Source organism: Rosa rugosa, chromosome 4 (assembly GCF_958449725.1).
Source record: "Rosa rugosa chromosome 4, drRosRugo1.1, whole genome shotgun sequence".
Lineage (NCBI taxonomy): Eukaryota > Viridiplantae > Streptophyta > Magnoliopsida > Rosales > Rosaceae > Rosa > Rosa rugosa.
This window is the reverse complement of record NC_084823.1, coordinates 50,526,894-50,547,606: the sequence shown is the minus strand read 5'-3', so window position 1 is coordinate 50,547,606 and position 20,713 is coordinate 50,526,894. Positions and strand designations below refer to the sequence as shown.

The 20,713-nt window shown below is 39.7% G+C and overlaps 4 protein-coding genes across 5 annotated transcripts; 1 reads left to right on the top strand and 3 right to left on the bottom strand.

Annotated features, from left to right (window-relative positions):
- Positions 1–182: 182 nt before the first annotated feature.
- On the top strand, positions 183–2,228 carry LOC133742099 (membrane-anchored ubiquitin-fold protein 3-like). The gene is made up of 3 exons (XM_062169786.1): positions 183–551; positions 862–1,035; positions 1,807–2,228. The coding sequence occupies exons 1-3, from the start codon at positions 422–424 to the stop codon at positions 1,860–1,862; spliced, it is 360 nt and encodes a 119-aa protein (XP_062025770.1). The 5' UTR covers positions 183–421; the 3' UTR covers positions 1,863–2,228.
- Positions 2,229–2,498: 270 nt separating this feature from the next.
- LOC133742097 (glutamate-1-semialdehyde 2,1-aminomutase, chloroplastic-like) lies at positions 2,499–5,438 on the bottom strand. Its single transcript, XM_062169783.1, has 3 exons — positions 5,190–5,438; positions 4,427–4,600; positions 2,499–3,757 (listed from the first exon to the last, which is right to left on the bottom strand). Exons 1-3 carry the CDS (start codon positions 5,367–5,369, stop codon positions 2,690–2,692), a joined length of 1,422 nt encoding a protein of 473 aa, XP_062025767.1. The 5' UTR covers positions 5,370–5,438; the 3' UTR covers positions 2,499–2,689.
- A 1,728-nt stretch (positions 5,439–7,166) lies between these two features.
- Positions 7,167–10,070, bottom strand: LOC133742098 (TPD1 protein homolog 1-like). 2 transcript variants are annotated; one of them, XM_062169784.1, is made up of 4 exons: positions 9,850–10,070; positions 9,317–9,518; positions 8,905–8,994; positions 7,167–8,041 (listed from the first exon to the last, which is right to left on the bottom strand). In XM_062169784.1, exons 2-4 carry the CDS (start codon positions 9,411–9,413, stop codon positions 7,695–7,697), a joined length of 534 nt encoding a protein of 177 aa, XP_062025768.1. In that variant the 5' UTR covers positions 9,414–9,518; positions 9,850–10,070; the 3' UTR covers positions 7,167–7,694. The 2 variants fall into 2 exon arrangements, with proteins under 2 accessions (XP_062025768.1, XP_062025769.1); XM_062169785.1 differs by lacking the exon at positions 9,850–10,070 and adding an exon at positions 9,662–9,841.
- Positions 10,071–10,804: 734 nt separating this feature from the next.
- On the bottom strand, positions 10,805–17,630 carry LOC133743705 (protein MICRORCHIDIA 7-like). Its single transcript, XM_062171737.1, has 20 exons — positions 16,957–17,630; positions 16,614–16,688; positions 16,496–16,530; positions 16,332–16,410; positions 16,137–16,229; positions 15,971–16,055; positions 15,270–15,345; positions 14,334–14,462; positions 14,148–14,246; positions 13,951–14,052; positions 13,611–13,775; positions 13,382–13,477; positions 13,193–13,244; positions 13,000–13,111; positions 12,815–12,885; positions 12,059–12,666; positions 11,887–11,960; positions 11,662–11,749; positions 11,419–11,541; positions 10,805–11,331 (listed from the first exon to the last, which is right to left on the bottom strand). Exons 1-20 carry the CDS (start codon positions 17,363–17,365, stop codon positions 11,251–11,253), a joined length of 2,652 nt encoding a protein of 883 aa, XP_062027721.1. The 5' UTR covers positions 17,366–17,630; the 3' UTR covers positions 10,805–11,250.
- Positions 17,631–20,713: the final 3,083 nt, after the last annotated feature.

Below are 20,713 nucleotides of genomic sequence, written 5' to 3'. Positions count from 1 at the left end.
GTGGCCGAGTGAGCTACCACTCCGGGTCCGGGAGCAACTTGGGTATGACCCATCCCCAAGAGAAGTTTTTCACAAACTAGGATTCGACTTTTGACTAAAGAGTTGGAGATTGCCCTTAAAGCACCGAACATGTTCCCTTTCAAAAAATAAAAAGCACCGAACATTTTTTTTTAGAAGAAAAAAGCACCGAACTTGGTGTGTGTTAAAACGTCAACCGTTTTTCATTTCTTGCTTTTTATGTTTTTGTTTGAAGCACACCAACAACAAAACAAGCACCAACCTCCATAGAAGAGCCCTCTCAATTTTGCTTAGGCTGATCAGAAGAAGAACAGGGTCTGCTTCAGAATTCGAAGAGCTATTCTGGGTAGTGAACGATTGGGGGATTGGATCAGTGGAGGTCAAAAAAGTCAGAAACTTTGAGATGCCGGAGGAGGATTTGGTGGACATAAAGTTCAGGCTGTACGATGGCTCCGATATAGGGCCGTTCAGCTACTCATCAGCCTCCACAGTCGAGATGCTTAAGCAGAGGGTCGTCTCCGATTGGCCCAAAGGTTTGACTTCTCACTTGGTGTTCTTTGTTTTCTGAATAGTCTTTGCTACTGTGTTTGCCAATTTTGATTGTACCTGCAATTGTGTATTTTGGGGTCTGTTTTTGATGGTTATGCCAACAGTAGTTAAATTTTGTGCTTGAAGAAACAGAGTTTTAGTTGATTGTGAAAGAATCTGTTGAGTTGAATCTTAAGCAATTCAGTACTGGTTGGAATTGGTGGATTGTGTTGGGACTTCAAATGGATTCAGTGATTTATTGTCTCTTTTTTGTTGTATTTGGTTTTGATTTTGTTGAGCAATTCTGGAATGTAGGGAAAACGATGATACCCAAGACGTCGAATGAAGTGAAGCTAATGTGTTTTGGTAAAATTTTGGAGAACAACAAGACAGTGGGTCAGTGTAAATTACCTTTTGGTGATGTTGGTGGTGGGGGAGTTATGGTAATGCATGTTGTTGTACAGCCAACTATAGACAAAGCTAAATCAGGTATGATCTGAATCTCTGATGTTTTCGTTGCTTGTGATGAGGGCTTCATCCTGTGGTGGTTTGGAATGATATATATGAATGAAGTTCAATGCTGTTGGGTGGTATGCTTCTGGTTGCTGTGATCGTATTGTTGGATGGCAGTTCCCGTTATAGGCTTTAAATGTAGTTTTGGTCACTTGGATACTACAGTTCCCTATAATGCTGCCTTTATCCTAGAGAAGTTCAAAATGGTATATTACAATTTTCTTGTGGACTTGGTTCATATCATTTTGGTTGAAGCTGTGAAAAGCTGCTCTCTTTTCTTTTCCTTAATGAGTCAATATGTGTTCATTGTTGATTATCTCCTGCAGTTTTTTGTAAGTGTGTATTGCCAATAAAACGAGAGCGACCCATTAGCAAAAAGTAGGATCCCAGTGACCATGATACTACATCATATTAAAGCTTGAAGCAAGGTTAATGCAGACCCAAGGCCCTCAAAGATAGTTGTTTTTCTTATGGCCTTGGTGCTTTACCATGTCAATAAGGAAGAACCCTTAATGTGCCAAGAAGGGAGGAACACTCGTTATTAACTTGTTCGGCTTTTTGTTTGTCTTTTAGTTTACCTAATTGGGAACTCAGTCTTGATGTTGAAATTTAGTATTTTACCAATTCGAATAGTATAATTCAGTGGAATTAATAAAGTTCTCTTTTGTCTTTTGCATTCCTCTGTTGATTTCTGAGTTCTGACCATGAGAGTTGCTGGAAAACTTATCCTAGTTTTTTTCTCAACAGACAAGAAGATTGATGACTTGCCCCGGAAAGTTGTCTGTTCGTGTTCCATATTGTGAAAAAAAGAAACTGTTCGAGTTGGGATTTGGTGACCTCGGGTATCAATGCTCTGACGACATAAACCATCTATCAACATACATTTGTTCATTGTTATTTTAGCATCAACGTGTACATGTTAAGTTGTGTGTACAGAAGACCATGTTGCTGGTGATTTCATTAGTTGCTGCTTGCAATTGCAAGGCCTTGTCTTCCATCATCACAGATTGCATTCTCCTTGTTTACCGTCTGTCTTGCCTGGTAGGTTGCGTGAGTGATTGTAGCAGTAATGTAGAAGTTGTATATTAATGCAAAGTTCCACATTTAACTACGAGGAAGAATGATGTGTTTATTTTGGATTTTCTATGTGAAACTAGTGCTTGCTTTTTTATTTTCTCATCAAAAAAGAAAAAGAATAAACAATCACTCACATCCATCATCTTCCATCCATTCACGATATCAAAGGCCAGCAAGTTCTACCAGCTGTTGCAGAGCCAGCAGTCTTGCAGTTTGGTTGGGTAAAAGATGGATAAACCAAGCCAAAAGCATATGAGTAACGATGGTGACTTTTATTTGGGCATGAATCGATCTCGAATTCTCAACACTCGTCTCTCCAGATTAGTTGTTGACTAATCATGTCTCACATATAGTTCAGAGTATGGAAGAAACTAACAAATTTTCCATTGTTATTTACTAGCTTAAGATCAGATGTTACACTCAACAATTACAATAGCACAAGAATTCTAAAAGAATAAAACTTGAACAACTCTCTCTAAATCACCTGCAAAAAGCGACATAAAAAATACAAGGATTGAAACCAAAAAATAGCACACAGAAGCAACTTATTTTTCTATATCTGCCTTAAAACTTTCTCTGCAGCAGCTATTGTATTTTGGATGTCCTCAGAAGTATGCGCCAAGCTTGTAAACCCAGCCTCAAACTGCGAGGGAGCAAAGTATACACCTTCCTCCAGCATTCCCCTATAAAACCTTCCAAACCTTGCGGCATCACTCTTTTTTGCATCGTCAAAGTTGTAAACAGGCCCTTCAGTGAAGAAGAATCCAAACATCCCGCTGATATATCCACCACAAATTGCATGTCCAGCCTTCTTCCCAGCATCTATGATACCTTGAATAAGGTCACCTGTAATCTTGTTCAGGTGTTCATAGCTGCCTGGCTCCTTCAACCTCTCAAGGGTGTGAATCCCAGCAGTCATTGCTAGCGGGTTACCACTCAAGGTCCCAGCCTGATACATTGGCCCTGCTGGTGCCACCATTTCCATAATCTCCCTCCTTCCACCATATGCACCAACTGGTAGACCGCCACCAATGATCTTCCCAAGTGTTGTTAAATCAGGAGTAATACCAAAATACTCCTGAGCTCCACCATAAGACAAACGGAACCCAGTCATCACTTCATCAAAAATGAGGAGAGCACCATGTTCTTTGGTGAGTTTGCGTATTCCGTTAAGGAAATCTGGGGTAGGAGTGATAAAACCAGAGTTCCCAACAACTGGTTCAAGGATGATTGCTGCAACTTCTCCTTTGTTACTTTGTAAAAGAGCTTCCACGGCTGACAAGTCATTGTAAGGGGCTGTTAGCGTATCAATAGTCGCTGCTTTAGGAACACCTGGTGAGTCTGGAAGTCCTAATGTGGCAACCCCACTACCAGCCTTGACAAGGAATGGATCAGCATGGCCATGGTAACAGCCTTCAAACTTAATTATCTTCCCTCGGCCAGTATATGCACGGGCCAGACGAAGCACACCCATACATGCTTCTGTGCCTGAGTTAACAAACCGAACCATTTCAATGCTTGGAACAGCTTCAATCACCATTTTTGCCAGAACATTTTCTAGAAGACAAGGTGCACCAAAGCTTGTTCCTTTCTTCATTGTTTCAGCCAGAGCTGCAAGTACCTGAAGGTAAGTGTCAGTCAAACAACAACCAGAGCGGCTACCGAGTCAAACAGCAACCAAATGAAAGCTTAACCAACAGCTAGAGTTTACTCAGTGGAATCATGAGGTGAAGTATAACAGTTGCAATGCTTCTCTCTTTTCCTCTTTAGTCTTTTTTTTTTTTGGTTTCATTTCTATGTTCTATGTTCTCCAAGAAAGAGATCTCTAACTTGAGATTGTCTAATTGAAGAAGCCAATTACCTTTAGAAGAGCAACATAACTGTATCCCATCTAATAGTTCTCCTTTTAACATTTTCTGAAAGATTTTTTTTTTCTTTGGAAATATGAACAGAAAATCCTAGGGGAAGGGCAGCCTTACTAAATTTTGAAGGCATATTATCTTTTATAAGAATGAGGTGCATAGATCATTGTCCTAAACTATGAAATGTCTTTGGCATAAATGTAAATGCAGTTAGTTTTATATAAACCATCTAAAACTATATAAAGCATATATGTATATCCGTGACAGAAAAAAGAAAAAGAAAAAAAGGAGCCTAAAGATCTATGATGATCAAAAAAATCTATTCTCCCGAACAATAACCATGTGTACTAATCATAGAATGAATCTTTTACAGAAGCATGCATTTTAAAGGCATAATGCAGACTGGATAAGAGAAGAGAGAATAAAACCTTATCATCTGCGTGCCCGATTATTGCAGGTCCCCAAGAACCTACGTAGTCAATGTACTCATTGCCATCAATGTCCCACATGTGAGAGCCCTTGACAGAATCAATCACAACAGGTTGTCCGCCAACAGATTTAAAAGCACGTACAGGGGAATTCACACCTCCAGGCATCAACTCCTACAAAAATTCATGCGTGAGTCAGCAACAACCGAATCTGAAACAACTTGGCCATTCAACATCACAGATAGTTAAAATGACACAAAACAAGAACAATAATCAGAGATTGCAGACAAGTGCATCTCCACGAACAAACATGAACTTCAATAGCAACACTAAAAAGAACATAGAGAGCAACGGTACAGAAAACAACAATAATCATCAGACTCCAATACATAACCCATTTGACTTTCAATCCATTTGAATTTGATTGCGCAAGCGATTCGACTAAAAATGGGGAACCTAGATTTAAACTCCAGGGGCCTGTTAAAGCATCATCCACATTATAAACCATCACCAAGTTTAAAGATGCAGTTGCCAAAATAAAACATTCCTCTGTAATTTCAAAACCCAGAAAATCCCTATGTCTCTAGGACTAAACCCACATCTCAAAACCAATCAAAGTTCCCCACAACAAAACCAATCCAAAGCTCCCAACTTCTCTGCTCAACTTCCTCATCCTCCAAAAGTTTCACTACAAGTTACCTCACTACCCATCCGAAACAGCTACTGGGTAATAAGATAAAGTGGGCTAAAATAGTAATGGTACCTTGGCGGCATTGAAGGCCTCCTCGGATTTCTGAAGAGTGAAATTCTTCTTCTTCTCGTCGAGCGAGACGGCCATTTTGACCGTGGAAAAACGCCGAGACGACCGTGAAATGGGTCTCTGAGAAAGCCTGGGAGTTGCGGATGAAATCCCGACGGCGACGCCGGCGATCGTGTTGGCCATTTTCGCTGTCTCTCTCTTCTATTGGTCGCGCTGCTTCCGTGAAGAAGATAAGTGGGCCTTGGAATATGGATCATATACTACACTTTAGGGTTGGGTCGGGTCGGGTCATTAGAGAACTTAGGCTGGACCTAGTTACAGTTTGGGTTTTGGTATGAACTGCATTTCTGTATATGGGCTTTGTATGGTTGTTTCTCTAGCTAAACTTGAGTTTGCCAACAAATAATCTCTATTTTTATCGGTGGTTTTTGTCCAAATGTATATTTATATTTTATTTTATTTTATTTTAGGAGAGTGAAATTTACACTCTTTTTTTTTGCAAACTACACTCCCATTTTCATTTTAATACTTTTATTTCCATAACTACCCCTTATAATGAACTACTCCCCATCTCTTCGTGGTGTCTGATCACTCTGATGATGCTGTACTCTTTTCATCCAACCTTCAAGAAACATAAGCCACAATAGCATATATGCAGCTTGAGGAGGCAATCTTTGTTCTTTCACATTTAAAAACACACAAGCTATGACAATTGCATAGAAAATCCCATCTAAAAAACACCCAAGTTTTGATTCTTTCAGATTTGGAGTACTTTGGTTACCACCAATCCAATGCATTGCTCTGCTAAATCCCTAAAAATTTTGGGAATTGGAATCTTCATAGACAAATTTGAGGTATGGCTGTCTCGATTTCTAGCAGCTGTGGGTTTCCTAGCCATCAGAGTGATTTTCTCACAGGAGACCCTTTGGATCCAAATCGGACGGTCCCAAGTCGTCAGTTCTCTCCACCTACCTGAAGCTGGCTCATCTGCTCAGCTCCTCCACGGCGTTCGGCGCCAGTCTCAAGGTCACCTTCCTCGGTGACACCATCATGTTCAAGACTCTTTTGAGGCATCAGCTCGGTAATCTGCAAAGCAAGATGCTTCCATCTTATTTCACAATGGTGGGGATTTGTTGTGCAATATCAGTAGCTTTATTTGGGTATTTGTATCCATGGAACTCTTCCACAATAGCAGACAAGTACTAGCTCGCCTTTTGCTATCTTTGTTGGCCTTCAATCTCACCAATGGTAGAGAGGAAACGGAACATTGGGGAAGAATTGGGCTGGTCCGAAAATGAGGAAGATGATATAGAAGTTAAGGGCAAATTAGGAATTTCAATATATGAAAAAAATGATTAGAGAAAAAAAAAAAAATTCATATATGAATGGACGAAAATACCCCTGTAAATTTGCCAGCTGGCAAGCTCCGTAACGGAGCTAACGTCCATATGTACCAATCATTGGTCGGACAAACAACCTCAGGTACCGAAGTGATATTTTTTTAAGTTCAGGTACCAAAAGTTATAAGGAGGCAAAGTTCGGGTACCGTACGGACCATTTTCCCTTGTAAAAATTGGAGTGCAAATTTCACCACTATTTATTTTATTATGAGAGACTTTTTCATAAGAAATATCATCAGTATAAGTGTATCTCATTTTATTTTTGTATGAAATATTTAGTGGCGATAAATTTGCGTATTGAATTGTTCGATACTTTGAACCAAAGATCTCCCATCAAAATTGTTAGACATGGATCAGCGAGGCCAACTTTCCATAAGGAGGATGGAGTTGAATAAAAGAATGAATTGTCCCATAAGGATTGAATATGACATCAGACTACACAAAAGAGGAAATTAAGGATAGAGTACTGGTACACACAATCTTTCTCTCTTCTGTAATTGATTTTGTAGCGGGAAAGAATAGAGGAAATCTAATGATGTAACGTTAAGAAAGTTTGTTTTGTACTTTACTATAGTAAGCAATAGATCATTGCTTCAAAGAGTAGAATGCCATGATTTACTGATATCATGTCAAAACCAATAAATAAAAAACATGCAGATAAATCACTATCACTAGTAAAAACTCTTTGCCACATTTTCTTCAGAACCATCATAACATAAGGAACATTTTATCAGAGTTTCAATTCCTGCGGCTCCCACAAACAGTAACGAGCAGTAGTGCTAAACCATCCTATACTATATAGTATATAACAAAAACTATATACAGGCAGGCCCAAAATATTAAGAAGCGTTGATCTTCAGCAAACTTGAACCTTCCCCTCCAAAACTCTAACCAATCCAAACCCAGAAATGCTGAAACTCTCAATAGATATAAAGCAAAAGCAGAACCACATAAACGAAAGGGCAATGGGGTGTTTTGAAAAACAGCTAGAAAGTACCAAATCCTGATTTGGGTGCTTTATATAGTTGTGGTTTTTTTTTTTTTTTGTGTCAAATCTAAATTTTCCTAAGGTGAATATTGCTGTTGGTCAAAGATGGACTAGAATTGATCAGTAGCAAGCTACAGAGGAAACCTTGAGTGGGTAGAGGAAGGTGTTGGCATACTCAAAAGAGATTGTACCACCATTGACCAGAGGCTTGCCGTCGTTCACAAGGCAGTCATTATGGCGAAGCCGCCTGAAGACTTTCGGGTTAACCAGCGTGGCGGAGCTGAACCAACCGCAGGTGAGGTGGATGTGGCTAATGTTACAGCCGGTGACGCACACGTTCATGATCTCCACCGTGTAAGTGGGAATGCCGCTCGGCAGCGGTGCCGTGGGACCCTGTTCAATCACTATGTCGGACCGGCTACACTTCTCCCCCCAAATTCGATTTGGTTCCTCCACATTTTCTTGCCCTGTGTACACATGAATCATGTAAAGGAAAAGGCAAAAAGAGAAAGAGGGTCTTTTAAGTTTGTAATGAAATTGGGATAGTGAAAGCCCTATTGGGTCCGAGCAAACATTACATTATTAGGGTAGACAAAAGATACTTTTAGAAGGTGTGAATCACAGGAATTATACATGAAAAGTTAATACATACAAACAAAGCAACCAGAAAGGTTACCAGACGGGCCACCAGCATCAAGCTTATGCTTTCCTCTTTCCTCTTTCCTCATAGCTTTTCAGTATTCAACCCAAAATCAACTTTTATATTGGAAAATCACAATTCATAGGGAAAAGCATTGCCTACTAAAGCCTAGCTATACCCAACTTTTCTTTTCACAGAAACCATCATCTTATCTTACACACAAAACAAAATTGCAAGCCAGCTAGCAAATTGAGCTACCTCTTTGCAAAAAATGTGCACACATTTCAAAAACAAGCCAAGCATAGACAAAGTTGTGTCTAAGACGAGTGTGAATTCCCATGCAAAGACTTTTCAAAATGGGGACTAAACACACCAGAGGGGCATGAAAACTGAAGGCACAGGGAGATCCCTTGAAATGATACCAAAATGTAGTGGGTGCCAAATTAGCCCCCAGCGCACGTTAGCAAAAAAATGAGCATGCACCCTCTGACACCCATTCTGGCCCTCACCCAATCTGAGCGACACCACCACAATATCATTTCAAAACCAACAAAACAAAATTGGTCCCAATAATTCTGCATTCATTTTGACCAAACAAAGAAACAAAAGGAATCTCACCGGAAACAGACAAATCCTGACCGTAGAATCAACCAGTAATTTTTCATCAATTACTGAAAAAAAAAATCTTACCCCGAACAAGAAGCTTGCGGTGAGCAGCGGCGAGCGTGCTGTTTCCTTCCCCAGACCTCAACAACCTTGATTCCATAAAACCATGGCCACCTGCACCAAAATTCCACAAAAAAAAAAAGAAAAGAAAAGGGTTCATCATTATTGTTCTGGTTGATAATTGCAGAATAAAGAAGGCGGCCGACGCAGAATAACAGTAGGTCCATAATGGACCCCTTGTGTTTATGAAAGAGAAGCCAACAAGAAACAAAAACAAAACAAAAAAGAAGCAAAATCCGGCCGAATAATTAGGTGAAAATTTAATTAATAATTTATACAACGAAATCTAGTGGGAATGTGGAATCTAATAACAAAATGAAATGTGCATGAATCTAGTGAAATAATAACAAATTAACAATCCCAACCGTATCCGTACCGTTCAGAAACCCAGGCGAGCACAACAACACCACCGCCGCAGCCACTACTCCGACGAAGAGCAACGTCGCCGTTCCGATAACCGCCGCGGCTCGCATGCTGTAGCTGCTGAGTTGAAGAAGAAGAAGAAGAAGAAGAAGAAGAAGGTGGTCGAGTCGGAGCTCCGAACCGAGAAGCCAAAAGCAGAAAGCTAAAAAATCTCTCTGCGTTTTCAAAATAGAGAGAGAGAGAGAGAGAGAGAGAGAGTTAGCTGGAGGTTGAAGAAATCGAATTTATATAAAAAAACTGGCCGTCGATTTGGAGAGAAAGAGAGTTTGACTTTGTCTGTCTCAGTGAAAAGACTCACGAGAGGGGAGACAGGGACGAGTTAAGGCCTAAAGCAGGCAAAACGACGGCGCATTTGAACCAGACCGTCACAGTCACCAGGCCAGAAAAGCATAGAAACGAAGGCGTTTCGTGTAACACAGAAAAAGCAAAGAGCATAATAGTTATAATAATAATGGAGAAGTAAGCGCTAAAAAAAATAAAACGTACAGTGAGCAGAGGATGAGGAGGCAGACATAGTTGCAGAGCAGAGTGAGCTTCAGGAGACAAAAAATGACAGAACAATGCGATTCGCTAAAGGCCGATGGGTCCTGCTTTGCCTTTATTGGCACCGCGAGAGTGGGAAACGACGTCGTTGTTGTGGTGGTGGTTAGGGTTTCTGGGGTGTGAGCTTGGGGGTGACTAATTTTTTAGTCAAGGGAGTTGATGGGGGGATTTAATCAAGGGGATTAGGGGTTAATGTGCACGTGGGGGTGGAGATGTGAATGATTTATGTCAATTATGGGGAATGTTCAGGTACCGTGTGGGACCAGAGAGGAGGGAAATTTACCAATTTAGCCATTTATTACGCGTGGTACTGTCTTTGAGATTTTTGGATTTATTTTTAAAGATGCCAGCCAAACACGTGCGCACATTGATGAAGGGTAGGGATGTCCGTGTGGCAAAAGCTCAAAATAGGTTGCAATTTATTTGGTCGAATGGTGAATAAGGCTTGGCGCAACCCTTTTGGTGCCAGAACATGGAATTCAAATTTTGAAGGTATTGTTGCATTGATGCGGTTTTATTGTCATGGCGGACGTCTGATTTAGTCTTGGATTTGATATGAAGACACATTAAATGCTATCGAGTATTGGCGTATGACATGATACGGACGTTTTTTCCACTCTAAAAACATATACAAGTTAGATATGGTGAACGGTAGAGGCTCTCATGGTAAGCCGATAAGGTGCCAAAAAACCTAAGCTAATTTGCTTCAGAGGAGCATAGGGTGGAATTACGGCAATTTCGGTCCAGAAATGAATCTAAACCAAAAACTAAAAAGAGGACATTTTATGAGACTGGACATGTTCTTGTCCAATTTGAGGTTTTGACTCTAACAAACAAAATAGACCAGAAAAAAAAAAAAAAAAAAAAAAACTGATAAAAGTATCCAAAAAGCCAAAGCCAGCTCGAACTTATCCTACGACGTCATTTCCGTCCATAGTTTTTCTTTGTTGGTCCATAAGTCATTGTCAATTAGATTTGATCCAACTTCCAATAGTCTATTGAGGACCAATCCAATCCATTATAAGATATATGCCGACGTGCATGACCACAAAATTCTACTACTACCTGTCATAAAAATAAAAAAAACATCTTCTACTACCCCATATATACATCTCTACTAGGATTCCGTTCATTTCTTTTTGCACATTTTTACAGCCCAAGTATTAAGAGGTCCGCCATCAAAGACCTGTAGTTCACCTGAACAATGCTCATGATCTACATTAGTGATTAGACTACCTTCTGGGTCGAATTACACTTTCGCTAAGTCATCAGTTCAACCGGAAACAACCATGGATCAAGTTGCGGTCAACTGTCCTAGAAGAACTTCACAGTGTGCCGATGATCCTACCTTTCCATCTTAGGAGGCTTCCTCCTTTCCAGCTCCCTTACCTTCTCAACCAACTCTTGAATAGTATTAGATGCATCCTGCAAAAACAGAAACCAAATAAGGGCGGCAGAAAACATCACAAGTAGGACAAAAAACAGAACACAAAGTCACAGAATGGATTCTACCTGCAGCTTCTTTCTCAACTTGTTCTCTTCATCATCTCGTCGCTGCCTCTCATCCGTGAATATATCAATTAGACTGTCTTGTTCCTTGTTCAAGAACTCAATCTGTTTTTCCGCTTCTTTCAGCTGATCAAAGACAGGTAGTATATATTAGCATAAATAGATTTTACAAGAGAGAATCTAATACTCGGATCTGTTGCCCAGTTTTCCTGAGATTTCAATGAAATAACTTGTAGAGACAAACACCTTGGTTTCAAGTGTTATGTTCTTCTCCCTTTCCAGCATCAAGTCCTTAAGCAATTCAGCTGGAGCCTGTTCGTCCTGTTTTTTCAATCTACATAGAATGAAATAGATGAGAATGACTGCAAGGTAAGAGTAAGATCACAAATTACAGAAAGAAAACCCAAAATGTCACACAAATACTTGGATGAAGTTGGTGAAAAGAGCAGGCGTAAAGGGCAGAACACATACTTTTCTTTCAGTTCATGATTCTCCTTTCTCAATCGCTGCACAATGCTCAAATCCTCCAAATTAAAATCATTTCCCTGACAAATAAACAAAAACTTTTAGGTAAGCCATGCAACACAAATATAATACATCTTTTGCAATGCAAGAATTGTAACTAAAAGTGACAATCAGTAACCTTTGACTTGGATTTTGTGGCAGATAAACTGGTTCCTCTGCATGGTGTACACTCTTGTTGGGATTCAGTATCGTCCATATCTGAAGATAATTCAGTCACAGCTGGACCATCTTTTCCAGAATAATGCATAGCAGTAAATGACTTATGAAAACTGCCATTCACTTGCTTATCACATACAGCAACATGTATGTCCTTGTCCCTAGATTCCCTACCGCCATTCACTTGTTTATGCACGTTTCCACCCCTAACATTGGCTGGCGAAGGTAGTGATTCCCTACCGCCATTCACTTGTTTATGCACGTTTCCACCCCTAACATTGGCTGGGGAAGGTAGTGATTCCCTACCGCCATTCACTTGTTTATGCACATTTCCACCCCTAACATTGGCTGGCAAAGGTAGTGATGCTTCAGAAGAGCTTGATTCTTCCCCGGATCTTGTTGGGGTCAACTTTGTTTGGATTTGCACTGTACTTTTGCCTTTACCGGACACATGTATATTCCCATGTCCATTGTCAGCCGTTTTTGAACGGAATGTATCTGAAAGTGAACGTGGTCTCTTGACACCTGATGTGGTACCGTCCCTTTCAGAAAGAAAATCAGGGGAAGTCTCTACAGATGAAAAAAAAGTTATGGATGGATTAGTTCAACATGGATCCTAACACCAGTACATAACAGCAACATCAATAGCAAAAAGAAGCAAAAAAAAAAAAAAAAACAATTCCTGCCACATTACAGAAATGGGGCGTCCCTAACATACCTTTATCTTCAGCATTGTTGACCTTCTTATTACGTCGTGCAGCATATCCAATTTTATGACAATTAGTAGACCTACATATGCAATAGTTTACGCCCATTTGTGAGTATTAAAGCAAGAAAACAACTCACAAGAATCTTGACTCAGGATGCAGAAAATTGTAAACAAACAATCCAATAACTACAAACCAGTATGTCTTTTGCATTTGCACTAATTTTGCCTCGAGTCTTGAAAGAATTGTTGTACGCTCAAACCCTTGCTTGTCATGAGCTGGTTCAACAAAATTGGCTTCTAACAGACCTGCGAGATAAAATGCATCAGAAGCAAACTCAATTTCAGCTACTTAATTCAAGTCAAGGAACTTGAATGCAGAAACAAAACCTATTACACCGCGGCCATCACTTCCTGCAGCGTTCCAAAGCCGCCAAAATGGCTGAGAAAAAAAAATTCATGTAAAAAAATGTCTCAGAAGTTCAGTGATCGACCTGTGCTTAAAGAATTATGTTAACCATCGTTGCTCAAACAGCAGATGCAACAAATGTGACAAGTAACGTAAAAAACTAAAAATACCTTAATCAGTCGATTCTTGTGATAGACATTGAACCCCTGAACATCAATATGATGTTTTGCATCCTTCACAAACCCAATGGTGACAGTAGCAGCCATCTGATTTCAACAGTTGCACAGAATCAGAAAACCAATAGCGAAAGGAGAAATGAAAATGAACTTAAAACTTCTTCATGAAATACTACACTTGTGTTGTTTCTTTTAAAAAAAAAAAAAAAGATAAAAAAGTTACATTTGCATCCTTGGGTATCCCATCAGCAGTACTAGGCTGTGGCTTATATGTGACTTTTTGGGACATCATCATATCATTCACTATGTTGTGGTGCTCAACATCCTTCCCACGCAGAATAATTCGGAAGTCGATGGGTAGCCGCAAATATAGAATTGCTGCATAACTCTGGAGTCAAAATGAAGTAACAAATTAATAACAAATAATAGATGAAGAGAGACTGTTGCTCACTTCAAGTTAAATCAGCGGCCATGTTTCAAAATTATCTCATTTGTCACTATTTTATTTAGAATAGAGGGTTTTGACTTGGTTAAAATGATTTAGGCGTAAAATCTGACTTTACCCTCAATGAGTGCCGGTAGGTCAAAAAATGACGAGAATTAGGAAACTGTTTAGCCATTTGTATATTCTTTTCATCGCGATTGACACCTCTGATTTGAATATCCTGCAAAATCAGACACGACATATATTCTGCCATAATCACCAAAGAAATGAAACAAAATTATATGAATAAATTATACAGCTTAGGAATCAACATACATGTGGATCAGCATCAAAATCAAGCTCCAACTGTCCTTCATCATCCTCCCAAAGATTGTAAATAATTACTCGAGTGCCTTGGTTTTTCATCTGATAGAACTGTGCAGTAGGTAAAAATAAATTAATGACAAACAAGCTGGATAACATGGTTGCATACTATGTTGCCTATTTGTAATAAGGAAGTACCTGGTGATCCAAGTCTTCTTCTCTAGAAAATGGTGACCACTCAAGTATCGTTTCCAAATTTTTGTTCCAATCGCTGGGAGAGGATCGTCTCATCCTGTACCAATCTGCTCCTTGTCTTTCATAATCAAGCTTTTCATCCACAGGACAAAACACATCATTTAATACAGGTCCAATGCTAAGAAAACACAGTGATCATATTTAATGTTGAAGAAATATTGACTAATACAAACAAGTGAGCATAAAAAAAGATTTCAGTTATTCTACTGACAAAAGGAGCAACATGTAATTCAGCCAAAGAATTTGTTTGTTTCTGTGGGATTGTATGCGTTTGTTGAAATATTATAACTTACAAGTTACAAGCATAGAAAAAATATAAAATACGGGCAATCGGGCATATAAAAAAACTCCCAACAATTAAAGAGAGGAATTAATCAACCAAAACACCAGCATCCACAAAAAGGAGTCCTCCACCTCAAAATCCAAATGCTCCACCCTATCAATCATCTTACAGCATCTTTTTTTTCTTTTCTAAAGACACCAAATCAATGAACCCATCCAAATAACACTGGTTTGACAATAGCTAAGGTCCTCAACATAATATCACTGAAAGCAAATTGTTCTTGCCAAGACAGTTAAAGAATGATTAAAGCAGACGTAAACTATCCAAGCAGGCCAATACTCATGCCTGAGTATGAACATGAAATACACCAAACCTGCGGCTAAAGGGGGGCCAGTTGGAAAGAATCAACTTAACTCTTAATTTCAAAAGGTTTCCACATCAATGATGCCTCCAAATGTTACAAATGGCTTACGCTGTTTCATTCTAGCCTAATCTTTAAGTTTCGACAGACAGTAATGAAATAACTGGATAAAAACACTAGATGACAATATGCATAAAGTAGACAAGGATGACAAAGACAATATAAATGTCATTACCATGGGAACAACAGTATCTTCCTTTCCTGTGCTCCTCAAAAATGTGTAAGACAGCAATCCAATGCTCTGCGTAGCACTATAAGCAATTGCAAAAGGTCTCTATTAGTTTCAGTAGTAAAGAGGGAGAGAGAGGGTGAGAGAGAGGGAGAGAGAGAGAGAGTAAACATGCACCAAAACTCGGGAAAACAGTTCACACCTTTTTTTTTTTTTTTTTTTAAGGTTACTGATTTAACCAAGACTAACTTAATGACTAATAACAAACAAATGTGCCTCACTCCACATTATAAATCAACTACTGACTGCGGAAAAAAAAACAGTTGACACTTTTTTTTTTTTTTAAGTTACTGATTTAACCAAGACCAACTTAATGACTAATAAAACACAAATGTGCCCTCTTTCCCCATTATAAATCAACTACTGACTGCGAAAAAAAACAAAACAAATATAAAATCCAACTATATAAACAATGCAGAAGCCTGTGCACATGCACACCAAAATCTGAGCAAAAGTGATCTACAATTCTAGATCATTCTCATTTGTGGAAAAGCCTACAAGCACGCATGGTTTCTCAACCTTACAACTAACCAATTTGACACCTTTTCCCTCTCTTATTTTCTTTGCAGATAGGCTGAAGAAAATAACCACTACCTACCTAACAAAAAAAAGAAAAAGCAAAACAACTATGAAAAAAAAAAAGGAACCTTTTTCCATCTTTTCCACAACAACGAGAGAACACAATCACGTCTGCCCCAAGCCTCATGGTACTTGTTTTAAAACCATTTCCATCTGCATGAACAAACAACTAACATGATTGTTTGGAGAAGGGTTTTAAACGAAAAGTACTTTGGTTAAATTCTAGTTCTATACATTGTCCAATTGTGTTTGCGATTTTGCTCTTTGTAGAAAACCCCAATGACATGCAGTCTCGTATCTTATCTGGATTCATCCCACCACCATTATCTGCAAGGGATTTCAAATGAATTTATTAAACAGGAATGATAATGAAACCTCTTGGCATTTTGCGGAAATGCATCCAACAAGAAAATAAAGAAGGCTGATTACCTTCAATCAGCAAAATTCTGCTTCCGTCTTTCTGATTTTCAAGCATATCTACCTTAACATAAGTAGCACCAGTGCAAACCTGACACAGGAAAAGAAGATATATGTCCAAACAGAGAGGATAGCGAGCGTAACAAAACTTAACAAGAGGAGGAAAAGATAACTACCTCATCTATTGCATTGTCTAATAGCTCCGCAAAAGCTGCAAAACATCACCTAGTCATGCACCAAGCATAGAGATACAGAATCAATGTTATGTAGTAGATCAATCAAATTCAAATCTACCTCCAAGAGCCCACTTATGACTGGTTGCATTGGAATGCAGAAACTTGGGATGAATCCTCACATGGTCCATCCCGCCTGCATATTAAGAAAACTCGTTGAACATCGCCATGCTGGATCCATATAAAAGCACATGCTAAGATAACTACAAGACTCTTCAATTTGACCCATACCAAAGCCAAATTCACCCTTGCATGTTACCGAGCACACTTACAATCAAGTTTTTCAAGCCCAAAATCTCTAAACTAACACGAAAATCAGAATAGTTTTCGAAACCAAAGAGATAGAACACAATGCAGCAAGAGAAACAGAGAGAGAGAGAGAGAGAGCAGAAGCAGTAAATTACCAGCAGAAGAATCCGCATCGCCACAAGGCACTACCTCAAACTCCCCAGCCTTCCAAAACTGCTTGCAGTAATTAACACTCAACATCCCCCTCCCGGCTCCGGACACCGCCGGCGCCGGCAACATCCGCGGCAACTCCTCCTCCTCCTCCTCCCGCGAAGGCAGAGGATCCAAGACCGGCATAATCACTCCCATCTCGTTCAGCCTCCTCTTCTTCAGCACGCGTCCCAAAACGGCGTCGTCCTTCCCGTTCTCCTCCTCCGAGTCCGAGTCCGAGTCGGAGTCCGAGTCACTACTGCTCGTATCAAGCGCGATTACCGAGTCCGGCGGCACCGCCGAAATGGCGCCCTTCCGCCTCGGCGAAGAGTGCGGCACGTCGTTCAGAAGCTCCTGCTTCACCACCGCCTCCATCTCTGTCTGAGCTTCTTCTTCAAGGTGACGACTCGCGAGGTGGTAGCGCGTTATATATAGGTGGCGGAAGATTTCAGATAAAGCCGACTAAACTAAACTAAACTTTGCGTACCAGCTGAGGCTATTACGCTACGGCCAATAATCGCAACTTCGCAAGGATCTAGCTATCCACTCTGCCTGCCTAATGAATGTTGATCACGGCAAAATCTATAATACCCTAACCTTCCAAATTTGAACACGGTTGGTACGCCATAGCCTCGTAGTAATTCAAAAGCCCATACTCTTTAATTGGTACAAGAAAGCTAAACTATACACTAGTCATAATAAATTTCACTTTTTCTATAGCTAGTTTGTGTTTTTTTTTTTTTTTTGGGGGCAAAGAATTCAATGATAAAACAAAAATATGTCACGGATTAATCTACGTGGCAAATTTTTTGACAAATAACACTCTTATTATTTTACTTATTAAATAAGGAGCGTGTCGTGATGGGAACATGAAACTATTCCGAACGAGAAACTGATTACTTATTTATGAATAAAACCAAAAGAAATTGGATGTTAGAAAGAAAGAAAGAAAAAATACTAATGTGATTGGATGCATTTGCTCTAAGCCTTTCAAGACTTCGCACAAGATAGGGAGTTCGCCCCATAAGACATTTTTCATATGTAAGATAAGATTTGACATTATCTAATGGTGTAGATAATAGATAAGCTCACCTTACTAGTTTGAATTATCTTGATGATGTTTGATTAGATGAGTAGCTTGTTATTATTCGGGATGTACTCTATGAACACTATTGTACTAATGCTATAAGTCAAGGCCCTATATCCCCCTCGATGCATTTTTTTCATTTGAATATAATAAGTCAGGCGGGGAGATGAGCCTCTCAGCTAGACCTGTAAATAGACTGGGTTTGGAACGGATCGACCTAAATCTGAATCCGTTTAGTAACAACATAATTCAACCAGACATGATTCGAAAACTAGGCAGATCGTTAATAGCTTAATCAAAATCCGTATCCGGTGGATTAATGAACCCCCCCAGTCTACTAGTCCGATCCCTTTTTTTATAATGAGTACTCTTAAATTTTGAATAATACTATTTTTTTTTTTTATCATGATACTTCATAAAACTTCACTAAAACATTGAAACAATATGAAGAGTATCATCGAATGTTTAATCAAATAACAAAAATGCTTCTTAGAACAATACACTAAGGTAAGCAAAATATTGTGTTTATAAAAAATATATATTAAATAATCATAAAAACGAATTGGATCAACCTAAATCCGTATTTGATTTGTTAAATAAACGGATTAACGGATTCGAATGGTTACCGGATCAACGGATCAAATTTTCAATCCAAAGTCATCCAATAACTATGGATCCAGACGAATTTGGATCAGAATCTGATCCATTGATAGGTTACTCCCAACTTGGCTGGGTTCCAAACCCTTTAAAAAAAAATGAGTTAAGAAGTATAAAATGGATTGAAAACTAAAAAGGATAAGGAATAGAGTTAGAATGCATTGGAATTTGAGAAAATATTGGGAAAATAACAATTGAAACTATGACATCTAGTGCACACTATTAAAGGATTGCACATGGTTTCATCACTGAGAATAAGTGGTCCAACTACTAAAGGATTGGACATGGTTTCATCATTGAGAATAAGTGGTCCCAATTGAGGAACCTCTTGCTTGTTTATTAATAAAAATTGAAGTTGAATTTGAAATTCAAAGTTACATATGAAAAAGGATGGAATTGAAACTAATTAGAGCATTAATGTCTAACATATTTTAATGGCTGAACTTAAAAATCCTTCAATAGTCTTTATTATAAGATCACCATCATAACCTCTTCTTTGATCTAAAAATTGAAAATGATTCAAAATGGGTTGGAAAGTGAAAATGTATAATGACTAGTACCAAAGTTCGCTGTTAGTTTAAGGGAAAAATTCACCAACGGTGTCTGGACACTTAGGGGACTTTCAAAATGATACCTGAACTTACAAAGTTATCAATGTGATACCTGGACTCATTTTTTCGTATCAACGTCGTACCTATGACCAATTTCCGTAACGGCTCCGTGACGGAAATTGGCCGTAGGTATCACATTGATACGAAAAAATGAGTCCAGGTATCACATTGATAACTTTGTAAGTTCAGGTATCATTCTGAAAGTCCCTAAGTGTCCAGACACCGTTGGTGAATTTTTCCCAATTTTGCACGTGCGATGCACGTGAGTCACTTAATGAAGACAAAAGGACCGATTTACCCTCAAATTCTTTCTTTCTTTTCTTTTCTTTTTTTCTTTATTCTTCTTTCTTTCTTTCTTTCTTCTTCTTCTTTTCTGGTTTTTTCTTCCCCTGATTTGAATCATCAAGATTCAAATCATCTTGCTTGTCCGATTCCCACCACCGATCGCCGATCAAACACCGCCGCTGCGTCTGAATCCACCTTCATGCACCACAGATGTTTCTGGTTCCCCCAACTTCAAATCCTATAGCAAATTGAAATTGTGCATTGAGGCTTCACCTCTCACTCCGAGTTCATCCCCGCCGCCGCCGCCAATGACTTGACCACCACCACTCTTGTTCTCTCCTCCGACCTCCTTTTATACACCATTGATTAGAAACTCAGACCCCGCCAGCCCTCCACTCTCAAATCACAGCTCCAATCCCACCCCTCCATCCTCTCATTCGTTCCCGACATGCAACACCACCTCCACACCATCCTCACCTGCAACTTCATCGGTTTAGCCGACAACTTCGGCCTCTAGCCCAACTTCGATCAGAGGCAATTTTAGGCAGACAAAGATTAACAACTTCGGCCTCCACACCATCCTCACCTGCAGAAAATTCGAGCTGTTCTTATTCACCAGCTTCGCCACTCCGCTGCTACCCACCATTGTGCCTCGCCGATTAGTAGACAAAGAACTCGGAGCCTCCACCATCGAGAAATTGAGGCTCACGTTCTGCGTGTCCTGCGCGGCGGATATCGGCATCGTCGGAGAAAATGTTGTATGAACATAAATTTAGTTTGGGTTCCACAGTGGCAGCTAGTCGAGCTCGTTGATTGCGGCCTTGGCTTTCTTGATTAGCCAATCGACGACCTTGCTAGGCTGGTCGTATCCAAGCCGGTCCTGCATGTCGTAGAATTGAATGGTGGTGTGGGCGACGAGCCTGATGCTGCGGTCCCTGGGGCCTTTGGTGGTGCAAACCTTGCTGTGGCGGTCCTTTCGGCCGGTGGTCCTTAGAATGTGGCCTTGAGCCTCCACGATTTCGCTAGCGGTGGAGGAAGAAGCAGTCCTTATCCCCAAACCCAATCGAGAAGCAGCGGAGGACG